The 22,773-nt window shown below is 43.7% G+C and overlaps 1 protein-coding gene across 1 annotated transcript in view; it reads right to left on the bottom strand.

The window, feature by feature from the left end:
* Window positions 1–2,329: 2,329 nt before the first annotated feature.
* LOC122800127 (chemokine-like receptor 1) overlaps window positions 2,330–22,773 on the bottom strand; it is a 192,336-nt gene continuing 171,892 nt past the window's right edge. The window contains exon 2 of the mRNA XM_044069648.1: window positions 2,330–3,481. Coding sequence (XP_043925583.1) covers window positions 2,429–3,481 — 1,053 coding nt within the window. The 3' untranslated portion in view covers window positions 2,330–2,428. The remainder of the gene's footprint in view (window positions 3,482–22,773) is intronic.

The following is a 22,773-nucleotide window of genomic DNA, read 5'->3' as shown; positions in this document are numbered from 1 at the left end:
AATACCACAGAACAGCTTCATGAAGAGAATTTTGACTTTGACGTCATGGAAGTGCATAACATTTCTACCACAAGACTTGATGAGCTGAGAGATCATAGAAAAACTGATCCAGTTTTGCAAAAGCACAACCACTACATTCATGTTGGATGGCTGTTAAAGCAATCTAGTGTACCACCTGAAGTGCAAACTTATTTTCCTTACAGAGCTGAGATGTTGATGGAAGATGGCATTATTTTCAAAGGTCCTAAAATTGTTGTTCCTGCTTCCTTGCATCTTAAGTATATCCAGATTTTGCATCATGGTCATCAAGGTTCTGAATCTACCAAAAGAAGGGTGAGAGGACTAGCATTTTGGTCTGCTCTAGAAAAAGACATTGATAAAGTACTTTCATCTTGTTCAGTATGTAATAGTACTAAACTGCATTTACAAAAAAAAAAACAACTTTAGCTAAGTCAAGTTCCTGAACTACCTTGATCAACAGTAGCCACTGACATATTCGAGTGGAACAATCAGCATTACTTGGTATTGGTAGACTCTTATTCAAACTGGTTTGAGATTGATTTGCTACTTAACCTAATGTCCACTGCTGTTATTACTAACTTGAAACATCATTTCTCAGTCCATGGTAGTCCACATAAAGTTATTTCTGACAATGGTGCTCAATTTACTAGTCAGTTGTTTCAGAAATTTGCAAGAGAATGGCACTTTGTACATGTCACTAGTAGTCCAGAATATACACAGTCAAATGGACTAGCTGAACGTGCAGTACAGGGTGCAAAGCAATTACCTGAGAGGTCAAAACGTAACAGTACCAATGTTTATTTGAATTTATTTAATCTTAGAAACATAGCCCGTAATGATATATTTGGCTTGTCTGCTCAGAGACTTCTATCTAAGCAAAGCAGAACAACATTGCCTATCAGTTCCAATTTGTTGAGGCCTAAAGCTAAGAAAAACAAGGCAATTAGAGCTCAACTATTCAGAAAGTGTTTTTTCCAGAAGTCCAGCTATGCTAAATCAAGCAGATTTCTTCATCCATTGAAAAAATGAGAGAAAGTGAGGATACAAACATCAAAATATTTTGACTGGATTGGTGAAGTTACAGGTATATGTACCTAGCCAAGATCCTACTTTGTAGAATATGAGAGTGTGGCGTACAGGAGAAATCTCAGACATTTTCTTCATGTATCAGAATTAGTATCGCAGCATCGTTCCTGTGATACAGGCTCTAGATCTCACAGCAACCTAGACAATATTCCTGTTCCAGAACGTGTCTTAACTTCTACTTCCATTTCTGATAATATTTCTGATGTCCCAAAAGTTGAAAATTCCGCAGAGACAGTCCCAGTTGCTAAATCTGATTGTAATTTCTATGTTACATGATTTGGTCTTATTTCCAGACCCAGTGAGAAATGCACAGTGACCTGGACCTAACTGTATATATGTGTATTTAGTTCTGTATATGTGCATGACCAAGAATTATTTATATTGATTGCATGTCAATTACGGTTTTCATCATTACGTGACTTATTTTTCAAGGGAGGATGTAGAACAGAGTGTGTGTGCTGTGTCTTTAAGAAGAATTTCAAGGACTGAACGTGCGTATATAGATAGTGAGCACGGCACGTGTTATACTCAGTGCCATTTTGAGAGTGCAGCCAGAGAGTGAACACGTATACATGTAATAGCTAATTTGTTTATAAGTTTACCTAAGTTAAAGTATTGCCTCAATTCTGATGTATTTGTACATAATAAAGCTGCTTAAACAGAACCCAAGAAGTCTTGTCTGTTGTGTCCTGACTAGATACGAGGCACATATTTCATGTGGGTGACTTTGCTCCCAACTCCCAGACATGTGGGCTTTTCCCCTTCATGCTCTAAGTTATTTATAATATCTCAACAGTCACAAAAATGCAATCAAAGTGAATGTGCCATAACTCTGCTATACTCGTTGACACTTGCAGTACATAAAGAACATGTCAAAACTGCCACAGATATTTATAGATGTTAGTCATTTCTTTCATACTTGCGTCACATTTATTTTACAATAAAGATTAAAAATTGTAGGGAAATTATCTTTACCATATTGATGGGCTATAATTCAAAGATTTATAAATTAAAATTTGCTGAGTAAGACATTACTAACCTTGTGAATGTAATACTAATAAACAGCAGGTAATTCTTCATAATATGACAACATTTGCTCTCTTTTGGATGTTATTAGCTTTCCTTTTGTTTGCTCTGAATTCACATTGCCACTCACCCTCTGTGATAATGGCAAAATAAGGAGAAATGTCATGCTGGCTCAGTGCAAAGAGTCATTAGAATGTTGAGATGACATGGTTCATTTTATTTACAAAGCAAAAACTTTTTTTTACAAGAAATCCTGGTCAGATTTGTTGATAAATGATCTTGACTGTCTTCAGGACTACAGTTTTATTGTTTCTCTATATGTATTAGAAGAAAACTTTGATACCCTTTGACTGCTAGTACGTGACTGAGCAGTATCTTCACTGAAAACATTTTCAAAGCGTGACAAAAGTGTCTTCTTAACATTTTGGCCCATAAACACATACAGAATTGGATTCATAAAACTATTTGCTGTTGCAATGGCTTTAGAGATAGGTACTCCCATCTTAAGGTCTCTTACAGAAAAATGATAGTACCACACTTCCAAAATACTGACACAATGATATGGAACCCAACAAAGAAAAAATGTCAATACAATGGCTATAATAACTATAAATGGCTTTTTTGATTGTGAAAGTCTATTTTTACTAATTTTAAAGGCAATAATTGTATAGCATATCATCATGATCATTAATGGAATAAGAAATCCTAATAAAAATATAATAAAAGTTACTGCTTGTTGCCTGGTACTTCTGATTTGTTTAGCTTCAGTGTGATTTAATTTAGTTTTGCTGAGCAAAAGATAGTTGGTATAACACATTGTCTTTTCATTGTATGTAAGTGTATCACGGAAAATAGCTGACGGCAAACTAAGAAGAAATGCAAGCATCACAGCTCCAGCACAGGCAAAATATGCAGTCTTTGGTTTTCGATGGTTTTGTGACCAGACTGGGAACATAACCGAAATGCAACGATCAATACTTATTATTGTCAGGATAAAGACACTAGAAAGCATATTCAAGATATAAAAAGAACTATTAATCTTGCACATACTTTTCCCAAAAATCCAATTGTAATCATTTGCAGCATATACAATATTAAAAAAGAGAAACAGTGAGAAAAAGAAATCGGTGATGGCCAAGGAAAGAAACCAAACAGTGTTGACAGATCTCTTCATTTTGAAACCTGCAACCCAGATTACAAGTCCATTTCCAAATGTGCCAAGCACAAATGTAAAACTATAAACCACAACTGTAAGGATTCTAGTGGCATCTTCATTTTGAAATTCATTAGGTGTTTTTGTTGTAGGAATGGTGTTGTAGTCATTATCGTAGTCAGTGTCATATTCTAGCTGGAGAAGGAAAATATTGATCAATACATAGCAGGAATACTCTTGATACATAAAGCATTAGTAAGGAATATATGTAACTTTTAACAAAAAAAATGCAGCTCAGTAAAACATTTTTATCATTTTAATGGCATTATTTCCACAAAATTTTCATTAGTGAAGTACTTGCATGATTAGATTTGGCACCAGTAACAGTCTAACCAAAAAATCTTCATCATCATTTTACATAAAAAAGTGTGGCTTACACATTAGCATACACCATGTAGGGGACATAAAATCATGGTGTTCTCTGGATCATTCTTTGTTTGACACATCTGCAAACACAAACTTCTGATTTCTTGACACAAACTACAAAATAATCCAAAATACAGCTACTGGTCTGGAAAGGAAAGACATTCAGTGGAAAAGCTAGTCAGTCCTTTGATAAACATTATTTCAATAAAAATAAATAAGAACTTTTGTTCACTTAGACCATATGTGAACTTCTTCAGACTCCACCCACAGTAACAGCTCTGTTTAAAAAGACTCAAGTACAATGATGCAATCATTAAATCACTTCCTCAAGTCTCTGAAATGTCCAGCTACCCTTTTCTTTAAAACATTTTTTTAAAAATATCTTACATATAAAACAAAGACAGGTACAAGCCCAAACTCATTATTATTTAAGTAACTTGTTTTAAACCCAAAGGTAGTTAACACTTACTTAAAATATTACCTATCTAGTCAAAGATTTTAATGCTAAAATAGGTTTCATACTGCAGCAGTCATTCAACCCTGGATAAAAATAGGCATTAAAAATTAATTGCCATACTAACTCTTTCTTTTGCAAACAAAGTTCCCAAGGCCCTCCCCTCATCTTTACTGGGACATGATCAATGACAAAATATTTAAAAAATATATACTCAACATAGCCACATGTTTAGCTATGGTGTTAGATAAATTCATTTTTTTAATACTATATTCATGTTCATAGATATGGTCTTTAAGTTTGCACTCAGTTTTTCCAACATAAAACCAGGGATACTTCTGGCAATGTGCTAAATAGACAACTTGCATAGATTAACAGTTAAAAATACCCTTGATATGGTAGGTAGTATCCCTTACCTGAATGTGGACCCCTCATAAATAAACTTACAATATGAGCAGGCCCCACATTTTATCATACCAGACCTTCTTCTTAGTGAACCCGGTCTGCTTTTTATTTGGAACAGAAAAAAAAAAAACAGGTTCACTAAGCAGAAGGTCTGGTTAGAAAGAATGAATGGAATTATGGTAACACAATTTCCCTTTCAGAACAATAATAAAAACAAAAACAATATTTTTCTGTATGTTTTATTACAATTTACAGCTTAGATGCATCAAGTTTTAGAAATATCATAAACAAAAAATTGGGAACTCATCACTGATGACATAACTATTTTAGCTAAAGTGGGTGATTACTCTAGTTTGATATTTAAAAGGGAGTCAATTTAAAAAAAATTAAGAAAAATTATGCATGTGCTCCAAGACACCCTGGTATGTTTAAATGTGAGATGTGCACATACTGTGAATTCATGGAATTGGGTTGCACATTTAAAGCAAATGGAATGAAATTTAACACTGATAGGAGATTTAATTGTAATTCTAAAATGGTAGTGTATTTGGCTAAGTGTCAGATGTGTCCTGCCTACTATGTTGGGAAGACAGACAGGAGATTTAAAGAGCGAGTGTATGAATATCTATATAATAGTAATAGGAAAGTTGAAAACACCCTAGCAAAACACTTAATGTTAGATTCAGGAAGGCTTACACGGAGTTCAAGAGTAGTGTAAGCCTCCGTGTAAGCCTCCTGATTCAGGAACAGCCCAAATCTCCGTGTAAGAGACAGCTAACACGTCTCTTACACGGACTCGGCATGGAAATGCTCAATACCTCATTTGCAGCTCAAAGATTTGCAAATGAGGTATCTGAGCGATCCACGGCAGAAACCAGTCCGTGTAGCGGACGTGTTAACTACAGAAATGTACTCAGCTGACAACTGAGTACATTTCTGCAAAATTAAAACGGAGCTATGTCAGCTCCAAATAAAGGGTGCATATGTTGCATTAAGCATGCCAATGGCCAAATATGTGGCCATTGGCATGAAAAACTGTTGCAAAAATAAGTTATATAACTTTTTTTTCCCCACGGGATTTTTGGGTTTAACTGCAGCACACCAGCGCAAATGGGTGCGCTACCTAAAACTGAAAACCGAAGCTTATAAGCCCACAATTGTGGGATTTATGTATTACATTGAATGTCAATGGAGGGACTTGCAGACCAAAAACAATATGGCCTCCGTTTAGTGGTTGTCAAGGGGGGGAAGCTCCGTGTAAGACATGTAACTAGTCATTACTAGGCAATCCTATGTAAATGAGGGTTACAATACTGAATCACACTGTCACATAGGTAATGAGCACTGTCTGAGTAGTGTAAGGGTTAGAGAAGGGGGAGTTACAGAGTACGAGCTAGGTGACATCATGGGGGGAAATGATAGCAATAAATGTACCAGATTGGAGGGCAATGTAAGGTAACAGATGACAGACAGACATCAGGGAGGGAGGTGTGTCCCAACAGAACACTAGAAAAGTCAAGAAATTGAGGGTATACGCTATCCCTATGCTCAAAGTTTCTTGAAATACGTGCATGCACGCGTGTGCTTGTAGCGTGTAAGGCAGGTTCAACATGTGGGGCGTGTTGCAAACCGTTTACAACGGTTTGCGGGCGTGCGTGTAAGGCAGTGTCTTGCGCGTTTTAGCATGAATCAGCCTAGTTCACTCCGTGTAAGGATGTGTGCATCGTGTAACACCGTAGGGATGTGTGCGCGTGTTTAAGTGACTGTGACTTGTTTAAGCTGGTGTGCACATTGCTCCCCCTCAGGAAACAGAAAGGAAACAGGAAACAACTAAAATCCAGGAAACTGCCAGAAGATACTACTGGAGTTAATTGGTGGAAACAATTAGAAGCAGGCAATTACACAGGCAGACTAGAAGCCCAACCCAGCACTTAAAACACTGCAAAGAGCAGTGCAGGCTGTTTCTCACAACAGATACTGCCAGAAACTAAGCTATCAGAATTGAAAACTGGAAAAGCTGAACTCAGAGCAGAAATGCTAGGGGCTGCCATAGCTATTATAATCAGGCATAGGCAAATTGCTGAGGGTGGTGACAATGCAGATGCTGACAGACAACCCAGAGTGAGGAGAAGGAGAAGAGTATACAGGCCCAGGGTCACCTACCATGGGTTACATGAGCTGGAGACAGTAGAGCTACAGAGTGGACAGAGACCTTCTGCAGCAGATTGTTGAGCTGTGCAGGCCACATCTCACACACAGAACCAACAGAGGGAACCCATCCCAGTAGAAACCAAGGTATGTGTTGGCCTAAGAATACTAGCAACAGGTACCTTCCAGAGACCAACTGGTGATATGATGGGGATATCACAGGCATCAGCCTCCAGAGTACTGCACCAGTTCCTGGATGCCATGTCAGCACGTGTCAGTGATCATATATATGTCCCTAATGACCGTGAGGTTGTGGCCAGCAATATGCATCTCTTCCAGCAAATAGCGGGATACCCTGAGGTGCTGGGTGCAATAGACTGCACGCACATATGCATCAAAGCACCAGCCGGTGAGCGGGGTAGAGTCTACATTAACCACAAGGGATACCCCTCCATCAACTGCCAGGTCGTGTGTGATGCCCAGGGCATAATAATGAATGTGTGTGCTGGCTGCCCTGGGAGCTACCACGATTCCCATATCTGGCATCTGACACAGCTGTACCAATCATTTGCCAATGGGGACTTCCCACATGGACACCTAGTGGGGATGCAGGTTATGCACTTGAGCGTGGCTGATGACACCCATCAGAAATGCACACACACCTGAACAGGAACGCCGTAATGAGGCACACGCACAAACACGTAATATCATAGAGCGTGTGTTTGGGCTGCTCAAGTCACGGTTCCGGTGTCTGGACACATCTGGTGGAGCCTTGCAGTACACACCAACTACATGTACCCAAATGATCATGATATGTGCTATGCTACATAATATGATCCTGCGGAAACAGCTGCAGCAGGACCAGCACAGGGCTGGGCCAAACATCCCCACCATTGCCAAGGCCACCACAGGCAGGGGGTGACTCGGAGGAGGAACAACCTGACCTTGCCCAGTAGGTAGAAGGAGGCATGCCCAGTATGCCCTGGCCTTGGCAAAGAGGCAACGCATAGCACATATGCTTGGTCAGTAGGAACACTGGGACTGATACCCGCTCTGACTCACTCATACAGTAACAGGGATGCCTAACATGACACAACCTGCTGCCAAACATGTACAGGGAGTGTAGTATGTGTATCCGACAGAGGTGGCCCTGCAACACCACCTGAGGCATGAATGCCATGTGTTAAGTAATGTAATATCATGTACCATATGCACACCTGAGGACCCCAACTAACATCCACCCTCAAGAATCATAAACCACAAAAACACAAACCCACCTCATGGGTACCACAAGGGATAGGAACCTAGATGTAATGCTACCCAATGCCAGAAGTATAAACATCAAGATGTGCAGTGTAAACACACACAGTATAGAGAATGTAGATATCAGTGCTGTAATAGAAAACAGGGTCAAAGCTCACATCAGCACCCTGACACTACCAGGTCACACGTCATACAGTGATGTACATGTGCAAAAACATGGAACAAGATACAAAATGAGGGTGACTAGCAATAAATAGCATGGATAACCACACACCCATGTTTGTACCACAACAAGAAGCAACATGGAATAGCCATGGTCAAAAACCAATGGCTAAAACTGACTACTACTATATAGCTTGCTGCAGACCACTGTCCTAATAGCAGGAACTGCCCCAGGCCTATGTGCATAGGTTCATAGGTTCATACTAGGCTATCTGCCCTAGGGCATTAATAAGCCTAGCCCAGAGTTTGTGGCTTCTGCCACCCCTTCAAGCTGATGGATAATATGCCCATTATTTTGCTGTGCCTCTGTCAAGCAGTGATACTGAGGTTATCCCTGGGGTATACCTGCAATCTCCCATCCATTGGTCAAGATCTCACTTGAACAAAGCCAGTGAGTTGCTCAGCCTCACATGTACCAGGATGTTGTTCCACAGCATAGAGACTCTCTGGGTGTTGAAAAACTTTTTTTCCCTCCCCAAAAACTTGCATAGATTAACAGTTAAAAATACCCTTGATATGGTAGGTAGTATCCCTTACCTGAATGTGGACCCCTCATAAATAAACTTACAATATGAGCAGGCCCCACATTTTATCATACCAGACCTTCTTCTTAGTGAACCCGGTCTGCTTTTTATTTGGAACAGAAAAAAAAAAAACAGGTTCACTAAGCAGAAGGTCTGGTTAGAAAGAATGAATGGAATTATGGTAACACAATTTCCCTTTCAGAACAATAATAAAAACAAAAACAATATTTTTCTGTATGTTTTATTACAATTTACAGCTTAGATGCATCAAGTTTTAGAAATATCATAAACAAAAAATTGGGAACTCATCACTGATGACATAACTATTTTAGCTAAAGTGGGTGATTACTCTAGTTTGATATTTAAAAGGGGAGTCAATTTAAAAAAAAAAATTAAGAAAAATTATGCATGTGCTCCAAGACACCCTGGTATGTTTAAATGTGAGATGTGCACATACTGTGAATTCATGGAATTGGGTTGCACATTTAAAGCAAATGGAATGAAATTTAACACTGATAGGAGATTTAATTGTAATTCTAAAATGGTAGTGTATTTGGCTAAGTGTCAGATGTGTCCTGCCTACTATGTTGGGAAGACAGACAGGAGATTTAAAGAGCGAGTGTATGAATATCTATATAATAGTAATAGGGGGAAAGTTGAAAACACCCTAGCAAAACACTTAATGTTAGATTCAGGAAGGCTTACACGGAGTTCAAGAGTAGTGTAAGCCTCCGTGTAAGCCTCCTGATTCAGGAACAGCCCAAATCTCCGTGTAAGAGACAGCTAACACGTCTCTTACACGGACTGGGCGTGGAAATGCTCAATACCTCATTTGCAGCTCAAAGATTTGCAAATGAGGTATCTGAGCGATCCACGAAGCAGAAACCAGTCCGTGTAACGGACGTGTTAGCTGCAGAAATGTACTCAGCTGACAACTGAGTACATTTCTGCAAAATTAAAAACGGAGCTATGTCAGCTCCAAATAAAGGGTGCATATGTTGCATTAAGCATGCCAATGGCCAAATATGTGGCCATTGGCATGAAAACTGTTGCAAAAATAAGTTATATAACTTTTTTTCACGGGATTTTGGGTTTAACTGCAGCACACCCAGCAAATGGGTGCGCTACCTAAAACTCAAAACCGAAGCTTATAAGCCCACAATTGTGGGATTTATGTATTACATTGAATGTCAATGGAGGGACTTGCAGACCAAAACAATATGGCCTCCGCTTAGTGGTTGTCAAGGGGGGGAAGCTCCGTGTAAGACATGTAACTAGTCATTACTAGGCAATCCTATGTAAATGAGGGTTACAATACTGAATCACACTGTCACATAGGTAATGAGCACTGTCTGAGTAGTGTAAGAGTTAGAGAAGGGGGAGGAACAGAGTAAGAGGTAGGTGACATCATGGGGGGAAATGATAGCAATAAATGTACCAGATTGGAGGGCAATGTAAGGTAACAGATGACAGACAGACATCAGGGAGGGAGGTGTGTCCCAACAGAACACTAGAAAAGTCAAGAAATTGAGGGTATACGCTATCCCTATGCTCAAAGTTTCTTGAAATACGTGCATGCGCAGCGCTTGTAGCGTGTAAGGCAGGTTCAACATGTGGGAGCGTGTTGCAAACCGTTTACAACGGTTTGCGCGGGCGTGCACGTGTGTAAGGCAGTGTGCGCGCGTTTTAGCATGAATCAGCCTAGTTCACTCCGTGTAAGGATGTGTGCATGCGTGTAACACCGTCTAGGGATGTGTGCGCGTGTTTAAGTGACTGTGAGCGTGTTTAAGCTGGTGTGCACATTGCTCCCCCTCAGGAAACAGAAAGGAAACAGGAAACAACTAAAATCCAGGGAAACTGCCAGAAGATACTACTGGAGTTAATTGGTGGAAACAATTAGAAGCAGGCAATTACACAGGCAGACTAGAAGCCCAACCCAGCACTTAAAACACTGCAAAGAGCAGTGCAGGCTGTTTCTCACAACAGATACTGCCAGAAACTAAGCTATCAGAATTGAAAACTGAAAAAGCTGAACTCAGAGCAGAAATGCTAGGGGCTGCCATAGCTATTATAATCAGGCATAGGCAAATTGCTGAGGGTGGTGACAATGCAGATGCTGACAGACAACCCAGAGTGAGGAGAAGGAGAAGAGTATACAGGCCCAGGGTCACCTACCATGGGTTACATGAGCTGGAGACAGTAGAGCTACAGAGTGGACAGAGACCTTCTGCAGCAGATTGTTGAGCTGTGCAGGCCACATCTCACACACAGAACCAACAGAGGGGAACCCATCCCAGTAGAAACCAAGGTATGTGTTGGCCTAAGAATACTAGCAACAGGTACCTTCCAGAGACCAACTGGTGATATGATGGGGATATCACAGGCATCAGCCTCCAGAGTACTGCACCAGTTCCTGGATGCCATGTCAGCACGTGTCAGTGATCATATATATGTCCCTAATGACCGTGAGGTTGTGGCCAGCAATATGCATCTCTTCCAGCAAATAGCGGGATACCCTGAGGTGCTGGGTGCAATAGACTGCACGCACATATGCATCAAAGCACCAGCCGGTGAGCGGGGTAGAGTCTACATTAACCACAAGGGATACCCCTCCATCAACTGCCAGGTCGTGTGTGATGCCCAGGGCATAATAATGAATGTGTGTGCTGGCTGCCCTGGGAGCTACCACGATTCCCATATCTGGCATCTGACACAGCTGTACCAATCATTTGCCAATGGGGACTTCCCACATGGACACCTAGTGGGGGATGCAGGTTATGCACTTGAGCCGTGGCTGATGACACCCATCAGAAATGCACACACACCTGAACAGGAACGCCGTAATGAGGCACACGCACAAACACGTAATATCATAGAGCGTGTGTTTGGGCTGCTCAAGTCACGGTTCCGGTGTCTGGACACATCTGGTGGAGCCTTGCAGTACACACCAACTACATGTACCCAAATGATCATGATATGTGCTATGCTACATAATATGATCCCATGAAACAGCTGCAGCAGGACCAGCACAGGGCTGGGCCAAACATCCCCCACCATTGCCAAGGCCACCACAGGCAGGGGGTGACTCGGAGGAGGAACAACCTGACCTTGCCCAGTAGGTAGAAGGAGGCATGCCCAGTATGCCCTGGCCTTGGCAAAGAGGCAACGCATAGCACATATGCTTGGTCAGTAGGAACACTGGGACTGATACCCGCTCTGACTCACTCATACAGTAACAGGGATGCCTAACATGACACAACCTGCTGCCAAACATGTACAGGGAGTGTAGTATGTGTATCCGACAGAGGTGGCCCTGCAACACCACCTGAGGCATGAATGCCATGTGTTAAGTAATGTAATATCATGTACCATATGCACACCTGAGGACCCCAACTAACATCCACCCTCAAGAATCATAAACCACAAAAACACAAACCCACCTCATGGGTACCACAAGGGATAGGAACCTAGATGTAATGCTACCCAATGCCAGAAGTATAAACATCAAGATGTGTGCAGTGTAAACACACACAGTATAGAGAATGTAGATATCAGTGCTGTAATAGAAAACAGGGTCAAAGCTCACATCAGCACCCTGACACTACCAGGTCACACGTCATACAGTGATGTACATGTGCAAAAACATGGAACAAGATACAAAATGAGGGTGACTAGCAATAAATAGCATGGATAACCACACACCCATGTTTGTACCACAACAAGAAGCAACATGGAATAGCCATGGTCAAAACCAATGGCTAAAACTGACTACTACTATATAGCTTGCTGCAGACCACTGTCCTAATAGCAGGAACTGCCCCAGGCCTATGTGCATAGGTTCATAGGTTCATACTAGGCTATCTGCCCTAGGGCATTAATAAGCCTAGCCCAGAGTTTTGTGGCTTCTGCCACCCCTTCAAGTTGATGGATAATATGCCCATTATTTTGCTGTGCCTCTGTCAAGCAGTGATACTGAGGTTATCCCTGGGGTATACCTGCAATCTCCCATCCATTGGTCAAGATCTCACTTGAACAAAGCCAGTGAGTTGCTCAGCCTCACATGTACCAGGATGTTGTTCCACAGCATAGGGACTCTCTGGGTGTTGAATCTGTCCCTCCAGCACATCCTATTAATATCTGTGTTGAGGTTTAGCTCTCCTGCCCTTGTAGTTCTGATGGATGTAGAGGTCTTGAGGTGAAGCATGTTCAATAATTCTGGGTTGGACATAGCCTTGTATGTCAGGCACAGGTCACCTCTGAGCAGACGGTAAGTGACTGAATACAGCTGGAATTCCTTCAGTCGGGCACCATAATAAATATGTTTGAGACCCTTTCACCTCCTGTTGAGGAATTTGTGGGCCCATCCAATTGCCGCAGGTGTTGGGTCAGATACATTCTGAATGGGGCATTGTATGCAATCATTGGTCTGATGAGTAATGAGTACAGGGGAACAATGACCTCCCTTGATCAAGATGTGAATCCCTGCATGATGAGGTGGCCAATGTAGAAGGCCTTCCAAACTACCCTGGCAATGTGAGTGTCAAACAAAAGGTTACTGTCAACCTGGGTGCCCAGGTCCCTGATAACCTCCTCTGTGCTTAGAGGATTGCCACCTAGATGGGAAGTAGTGGTAACCTTGTTCTTCCTGAAGGGTATGGCTATGCATTGTTTAGTGTTTAATGTAAGGTCATGGCTGTGGCACCAGTTATCCGTGTCTATGAGACCCTTCTGAAGGATGTCTGTGTCAGATGGGTTTCCAACTATGCTTCCCAGTTTGCAGTCATCTTCAAACTTTGTCAGCCATAATCCTCCTGTGTTTGCTCGTACTTCTGAAAAGTAGATGCTGAACAAATGTGGGCCCAGGACTGAGCCCTGTGGGACACCACTTGTGACAGCTCTGGAGTGTGACATGGCACCAGCAACTTTGACCCTGTGTGTTCCGTCACTTAGCTAGTTTGCAACCCATGCTGTGATGTATGGGTTCACAATTAAGCTGGTGATGTTTTCAATGATACCTGAGTGGGGTATTGTGTCGAAAGCCTTTGCCAGGTCAAGGTAGGCTGTGTGGACTGCCTTGCCCACGTCAATGGCCTGGGTGACTGTTTTGAAAAAGTCAACCAAGTTTAAAAGGCATGATCTGCTCTTGACAAAGCCAAACTGGATTGGATCCAATGTCTGCAAGTCCCCTATGTCTTCATTTATAATTCCCATTATGATCCTCTCCATAGCTTAGCAGAACAGGCTTGTCAAGCTGATGGGATGGTAGTTTCCGAGTTGGTGGAGGCACCTCCTTTGTGAAGTGGGTCCACCATTGCCGTATGCCACTCCTTGGGCACATATCCTGAGGTGAGGCTAAGATTAAACAGCTGCCCTAACTGCGGGTGTAATTACTCATTGAGTTCATGGAGCACACAACTGGGGACACCATCTGGTCCCATGGATAAAGTGTTTTCTGCCTTGGATAGAGCAGTTCCCACCCCAGCATTGGAGATGTTTGGGGGGCTACAATCCTCTGGTGTAGATACCCCTCCAGTTGGGGGGAGGGGGGGAGAAATCTGCAATGAACCTCTCAGCCAGTATGTTGGCAATGTCTGTAGGTGCAGTGATATCTACATCATTCCGAACTAATTCTGAGCATATCTGGGAGTTCCCTCCCAGGTTTCAAACATAGGCAAAAAACGCCTCATGATTGTCCCTTGAGTCCTGAGTGGGTTTACTCTCAAAACTTGCCTCGGATGATTGTATGGGGGAACCCAGTGTTTTACTCACAATGAGCAGGGTGTCTTCCCCTCCACGGATTACGCTCTATCTTGTAGTAGCTCCTTCCTTGTGTTGTAGAGCTTGTTTATGGCTAGGGTCCACCAGACTGGATGCTTGCCTGTGGTACAAAGAGTCTTTGTTTTGTTTGGGATTGCCTGATCCATGCAGTCCTGCAGGTGCTGGTAGAAGGCATTTCTAAGTGATACAGTGGCTTGGGTAATGGTGTCCGCTGTCTTGGGGGCCTTGAAAGAGACCACACCAGTCCTTAGAAATGTGAAGTCGGCATTTGAGGTCTTCACTGTTTGTTTTTCCATCTGGGGTGTGGGTGGGATGTGGACTCCCACTGAGAGTAGTCCATGATCTGATCTCACCAATGATGGGTATACTTCTGGTGTTGAACAGTGTGACCCCATGTTCGTGATGATGAGTTCTAGTATGTTGCCTCCACTTGAGGGGATTGGGACCAGTTGTTCCATGGCATTTCAGTGTACGAACTCTTGGAACCTTTGTGTTAGAGTGTTGTGGCATGATTAGTGATCCCAGTCTATATGTGGATAGCTGGAATCACCCAGTAGGATGGTGTTTGGAGATACATTTATCCCCTTCAGTGTTTACAGGATAGCTGTGTGAGGTACCTGAGTTTGAGAGGGTGGCATGTAACATGCTACAAACTGCAGAGCAGTCTTGCCTACGGTCACTGGCACCTGGATGGTCTCCGATGCATTGTGTGTTGCCACCAACAATGAGGTGAGGGTGTCCTTGATGAATATGGACACCCACCATCCTTCTTGGTGTTGTCCGGATGCTGGTGCCGGAATGCATGATATGAGGTAACATCCGATAGTGCCGGGGTGCTGTCAGAAGCTGTGAACCAGGTTTCAGGCACAGCACAGACATCAATGTGCTACATACTGAGAAGGGCATAGAGTGTGTGCAGCTTGAGGTTGAGACCTCTGGCATTGAGCAGCAGTACCCTTAGTGTCTTTCCTTTACTGTGTTCTAGGGTGGTAGGTGTAGAATCTGAATCTTGCATAAAAAGGCACAATGGGGGTGGCAAGAGCATCATCCGAAATCCGGAAGCCCAGGGGTGACAGGTGCAAGCCATCCCTTGCAAATCACCATGGCCTGTCCAGCATGTCATCCCAGGCAGACAGACATTGGACCCCCTTTGAATGACACCATAGTCTAAGCAAAATATTACAGCTGATCATCTTGTCTCTGTTTATGTGGCATCATACTTGGTGAAGGTAGGATACTGCTGAAGGTCAGGGTCATACCTGCCTGGCCTACATAATCAGAGGGATCCTCTATGTCTCTTTCCATGTAGTCCAGGGAGGTACATCTCAGGTCGTTCACACCAGCATGGATAATGACTGGGTCAGACCTGTACTTGCAGTTGAGTGACCTGAGTGCTTGCATTATGTGGTGGATTCCAGTGCCCGATAGGCAGCTTACTGTGACCTCCTCCGTACCCAAACTGGTGAGCGGGACGTCAGTGTGTCTGACTATGGAGTCACCTATGACAAGTGTGTCTGGCATTGTGTTTGGCCTTAAGGGCTGTGACTGTTTGGCACACTGACTCTGTGGTCAATGTGTTGCATGTGCTGTGCCCTGTGGAGGCAGTTGTGTGAGTGTCTGCTGTGGTGGCCACTGCCATTCTGGTAGAATTCTGATCAGAGCCTCCGAGAGTGTCTCTGTGTGTCTATGTGTATGATCTTAAGTTGTGATAGTTCCATGTGAGACTGGATTTGTGATGTGTGTGTGTGGTTACCTTCACCTTCTCTCTGGTCTTGCTAGTCCTATGCTGAGAGAGCTCAGCCTCCACTTTGGCTATATAGTTGCATCTCTCACATGTATGTGTGTTTTATGGCAGAAGCAGAGGGTTGTCAGTGTACATGAGGCAAGTGTAACATTGCCTCAATATTCCCAGGTTCTCCAGCTGAGCAGGAGAGGACACTAGCAACTGATCTCTAGACATGCTAGAAGGAATAGACAAAACAATGTTGGAATACAGGGAGATATCAAGCCCCCCAAACCACATCATACTGTTTGATTGACAATAGCTACACATACACCGGTGTTTCATAGTGTCATAGTCTACTACTAGGCTATCTGCCCTAGTGCATGTATAAGCCTAGCCATAGTGATGTGGCTATTGCCACCCCTTATACTGGTAATAAGTGTACAGAATAGATTCTGAAGATTGTGCCTCTGACTTAGTAGTGACACAGTATGACCCCCTTACGTAATTGAATAACATGACTGTGCCTCTGTCTAGTCTGTGCCTCCATCTCATATGCAGTTGTCCAGATGTCTCCTGAAGAGAGTCAGTGAGGACTCTGTCAAACATGGACTGGGATACTCTGCTAGAGTGTGAGATGCCTCTGAGTTATGACTGTGTCCCTCCAGCATGTCCTATACATGTATGTGCTGAGGTTCAAATCCTCAGCTCTCATGGCTCTGGTGGATTTGGATTGCTTGCAGTGGAGCATGTCCACCAAATCCTGATTGGACATGGTCTTGTATGTCAGGCATAGGTCACCTGTACGTATGCGGTATGACACTGAACAAAGCTGGATTTCCTCTATTCTGGAAGCATATGACATGTGTTGAAGAACCCTGATCTTCATGGTAGGTACTTTTGGGGTGTCTCCAGCTGTTGCAATTGCTGGGCGAGGTACATACCATATGGGGCTTTGTATTCAATCATGGGCCTGATAAGGGAGAAGGATAGTGGAACAATGACCTCCTATGATCTTGATGGAAAACCCTCCATGATAAGGTGGGCAAGATAGAAAGTCTTCCTAACCACTTTGGCAACAGGGGTGTCAAAAGAGATGTCATTATCTACATGTGCCCCAGGTGTCTGATTTGTTGTCTGTGCTCAGTGGGTTGCTGTCTATGTATTGATCTGTGGGTACTTTGTTCCTCCCAAAGGGGATGAATACACATCAGTTGCATTCAGTTTCAGGCCATGCGTCTGGCACCAGCTATCCGCCTTTATGACGGCATTCTGTAGTATTTGTGTGCCGGCTGATGTATTCACTATGGTGCCTAGGTTGCAGTCATCTGCAAACTTTGTCAGCCACAACCCCCCTATGTTTGCTTTCACATCTGAAAAGTAAATACCAATTAAGAGGGGTCCCAGGACACATCCTTGTGGGACACCACCTGTGACTGGCTTCGAATCTGACAAGGCACCTGCAATGTTGACTTTATGGGTTCTGTTTCTTAGCCATTTTGCAACCTATCCTGCGACATATGCTGTTATATGTCATCTGTTGAGCTTGGCTATGATGCCTGAGTGTGGTATTGTGTCACAGGCCTTAGCCAAGTGCAGGTAGGCTGTGTGGACTGCGTAGCCCTCATCGATGGCCCTACTGACAGTTTCATAGTAGTCAACTAGGTGCAAAAGGCAGGATCTGCCCTGTACAAAGCTGAACTAGGTGGGAACAAGGGTCCGTAGGTCAGTAATGTGTCTGTGTAAGAGCTCCATAATGACTCTTCCCATATCTTTGCAGACAAGGCTGGTTAAGCTTGTGTGGTGGTAGTTGCCATGGTCTGTGGAGGCATCTCCTCTGTGGAGTGGGACCACTGTTGTCGTACGCCAGTGTTCAGGTACATATCCTGTAGCAAGACTAAGGTTAAATAGCAGTTGTATCAACGGGTCCAGCCCCTTCTGGAGTTCACATAGCATGCAACTGGAGATACCAGCAGGTCCCATGGATGCTGTGTACTTGTCTTTGCTGAGTGTGGCTCTCACATGGACATCCAAGATGACAGTGAGGTTACATACAGCAGTGATAACTATCTTCTTTTGGGGGTGAGGGAGGGGGTAAATCGCACTGAAGCTGTCCGCCGTAATGTTGCCAATATCTGTCAGGTCACTGGAATATATGTTGTTGTGTACCAACTCTGAGCATATCCGAGGGTTCACAACCAGGTGTCTGACATAACTGAAGAAATCAGTGTGGTTACCTTCATTGTCTTTGGTGATTTATGTCCCCAAGTTGACCTTGCATGTTTTTATGAGATAATGTAGCTTTCTACTAGTGCTGATCACAGCTGTCTTCCCTTTTGGAGATGTAGCTCTGTCTTGCATTAGTAACCCTCATCTGTCATACAGTTTGTTTATGGCTGGGGTCCACCAGACAGGACACTTTCCCTTTGCGGAGAGGGTCCTGTTTTTATTTGTGATTGCATGGTCCATGCTGTCTGACATCTAGCTAAGGGGAGGTCATTGTGGTTCTGCAGTTATCTTTCATCAGCATTAGAAATGACCACAACAGCCCCTGTGGAGTGTACCTCATGCAGACACATCCAGCACCTGTAAAGTCCACAACAGTACCTCACCAGGAGTATGACAGAGCTGGAACACATGTAATGTGTAGTCTGATTAAACAGAGTGCAGCTCCACACACTGCCATGCTGTCCACCCAGATGCAAGCTGTGCCTGATGTAGAAAGCCATGTCCAAGCTGGAATCAATGCACATGCTGCACCTTGTACAATCTGAATGGCAGGGAGCTATGCACATGAGGGACCTGAACCCCAGCACTGACATATATAGGACAGGCTGTACTGCATTATCCAAAACACAGAAGCCACCCCCACACATGAGTAAACTACCAGTACAGGTTGTCCGTAGAGACACTCGTTGAGTCCCCTCAACAGGAATCCTAATGAGTGCATGGGAGATGGGAGGTTTACCCTGAGTATCAATGTTATGTCACAGGTAGACAGAGGCACAGTATACTAAACAAGACAGATGTCATGGCAAACTTCACTTACAATGTGTTGATGGACAAACACACTCTCCGACTAGCATTAGAAATGGCCTAGGGCACATCGGTAGTGTTCGCCAATGTACACCCATGTTGTGGAATACACTACTGATGTTGGATGAGGCTGTTGTAAGTAGTTCACATCTGAACATAATGCAACATGGTCAGATAGGTTCAAAGGTACATAGGTTTATACTAGGCTATCTTCCCTAAGGCAGGTATAAGCCTAGCACAGAGTTCATTGGCATACACCACTCCTTATATGGAAACAGTACTGTGCCCATTATTGTGTCATGCCTCTCTCCAGCAGTGACACCATGACGATCCCCGGGTTAAACGTATGACCTTCCATCCACAGGTCAAGATACCTCTTGAACACAGCCAGCAAGGTGCTCTGCCTCACATGGACCGGGATTGTATTACACAGCATAGGGAGTCTCTGGGTGATAACTGCATCCCTCCAACATGTCCAACATACATCCCTGCTAAGGTGTAAGTCACCTGCACTAGTGGTTCAGGTGGATCTGCCGATTCTGAGGTGGAGCATGTCCATTAATCCCTGTTTGGACATGGCCTCGCATGTCAGGCACATGTCACCTCTAAGCAGACGGTATGTGAGTGAATAGAGTGGGAGTGTCTTCAATCTGGCAGCATATGACAGCTGTTGGGGTTCCTTGATCCTTTAGGTGGCGGACATTCAGGGTGTCTGCAATTGCTGCAGATGTTGGGTGACATACAGCCAGAATAGGGCATTCGACTCGATCACCGGTCTGATAAGTGAAGAGTACAGGGGAACAATGACCCACTAGATCTGGATGTGAATCCCATCCTGATCAGGTGGGCAATGTAGAAGGTCTTTCTAGCCACTTTAGCAATGTGAGTCTCAGAAGAACGGCGACTGTCAACCTGGGTCCCCAGGTCCATGATAACCTCCTCTGTGCTTAGAGGATTGCCACCTATATGGTAGCTTGGGGTCACCTTGCTTTTCCTGAAGGGTATGTCTACACATGTTGTACACTTTGACTTCAGGCCATGGCCCTGGCACCAGCTATCAGTTACTGTGAGTCCCTTCTGAAGGATATCCGTGTGTGATGCACTGTCCACCATGGTGCCCAGTGTGCAGTCATCTGCAAACATTGCCAGCCAAAGTCCTCCCATGTTGGCCTGTACTTCTGGGAAGTACATGACAAAACAATGGGGGCCAGGGACTGAGCCCTGTGTGACACCACCTGTGACCAGCCTGGAGTCTAACATAGTGCCAGCAACTCTAACCCTGTGGGTCCCGTCTTTAAGCTAGTTTGCAACCCATCCTGTGACATATGGGTTTACATTTCAGTTGTTAGCTTTTTCCACAATACCTGAGTGGGGTATTGTGTTGAAAGTGTTTGCAAGGCCAAGGTAGGCTGTATGGACTGCCTTTCCCCAACAATGGCCTAAGTGACCAATTTGAAGATGTCAACCCAGTACAAAAGGCATGATCTGCCCCTGACCAAGCCAAAATGGGATGGGTACAATGTCTGCATGTCCCCTATATCTTTGTTTATGAGCTCAATTATGATCCTCTCCATAGATTTGCAGACTACACTTGTTAAGCTTATGGGGCAGTAATTACCAGGGTCTGTAGAGGCACTGCCTTTGTGCAGATGTGCACAACTGGACCCTGACCAGGCTGTTGTGCACACTATGGAAATGTAAAGCGGTGATAGGACTAAAGCCCAGGATACTGACCACCACAGTGAAAGTACTGAAACACTACACTATACAGTGCTACAGTGTTAGGTCAGTATGAACGGATGTTGACAATTGTGTGCAAAGTATCCCATGCAAAACCTGCAGGCACAGTATACTCCCTGTTTTGTTCACACAAAAAGCATTCGGACAGTAACTACACAACATGGCACAGAACACACAACCATGAACTGGAGGTATTTGTTGAAGGTCACACTCATCCACAAATGTGATGGGCTGCAGAGTTCAACATATGTAAAGCCCACACTGGGCATGCTCACACACTAAGATAAATGAGACATCTTTCACACAACATGCCATGGGAAGGCTGAACTGGGCATGCTCACACACTTGGTCCAAATGTTACTCCTAGCAACTGTGAAAACACACCAGAGGATGCTCATTCCCCTTTCTAGACACTGATCATGTAAGCACCCTATAGGTATATCGGAGAAAAGAAATCTCTCAGTAATCTGAATAGCACGCTCTGCTAATGCGTCCGTCTGTAGTGTCATAACATAGTTAGGTAGGGGTTTGAATCCAGCAGGTGGCAAGTGTTTGTGAAGGGGGGTAAGTGTGTATGAAAGAAGCATCCCTTTTGGCAACTGGGAAAATACACCACAGGATGATCATTCCACTTTTTAAACTCTGATGATGTCAGCACCCTATAAGTATATCAGGGGAAAGGAAACCTCCCAGTAATGCGAATAGTGCACTGCGCTAATGTGTCCGTCTCTAGTGTCATAACCTAGTTAGGTAGGGGGTTGAATCCAGCAGGTGGCAAGTGTGTGTGAAGGGGGGTAAGTGTGTATGAAAAAAACATCCCTTTTGACAACTGGGAAAACACACCACAGGATGATCATTCCACTTTCTAAACTCTGATGATGTCAGCACTTTATAAGTATATCAGGGGAAAGGAAATCCCCCAGTAATGCAAATAGCACGCTGTGCTAATGCGTCCGTCTCCAGTGTCATAATATAGTTAGGTAGGGGTTTGAATCCAGCAGGTGGCAAGTGTGTGTGAAGGGGGGTAAGTGTGTGTGTATGAAAGAAACATCCCTTTTGGCAACTGGGAAAACACACCACAGGATGCACATACCCCTTTCTAAACGATATCACAAGTATGTATGGCTTTTGATTACAGACATGCCACGTGTGTTTTGCACACACAGAATGCCCATGTGTGTGAGTTGTCACTCACAATAATGCATGACATTGATTAAACCAGTTATGGCAATGCACACATGATGTATGTATGTACCAAATACACATATGTACCTGTGACCTTCAATAGTTACAATGTGTGATGCCTGCCACATGTGAATACATGGTATTTGCACAGAGTAACATTATGACCGTGGTCTTCTGTGCAGGTGCAGCATGTGGGATGTGTATATACAGTGTGAGATGTAGATGCTATCAGCCTAGTAGTGAGGGATGCACACCTGGTCTGGGGCATATAGTCTACATGTTGTTGATGTACAGGAGCTGCATGTTTTCACCTGTTGTGGGAGTGGTAAGACAGTATTCCATAGCAATGCAGTGACTGCATGCTAAGAACCATTCAGCTCGGGTGTTGTAGCTACACTAAGTCATTAGCATTCAGTAATTTGTCAGAATCCCTGGTGAGGGTCTGATGCCAACCAAGGTCAGGGGTCTACCAGCCTGTGTCACTTGCTCAGTGATCCCTTCCATGTTCCCTATCATGTATCCCAGTGAGGGACATCCCACATCAGCTGTGGTGGCATGGACAATGACTGAGTCATATGTGTCC

This window comes from Protopterus annectens, chromosome 4.part0, assembly GCF_019279795.1.
Source record: "Protopterus annectens isolate FY-2018-M chromosome 4.part0, PAN1.0, whole genome shotgun sequence".
NCBI lineage: Eukaryota > Metazoa > Chordata > Ceratodontiformes > Protopteridae > Protopterus > Protopterus annectens.
The sequence above is the reverse complement of the archived record's forward strand: the minus strand, read 5'-3'. Positions and strand labels throughout refer to the sequence as shown.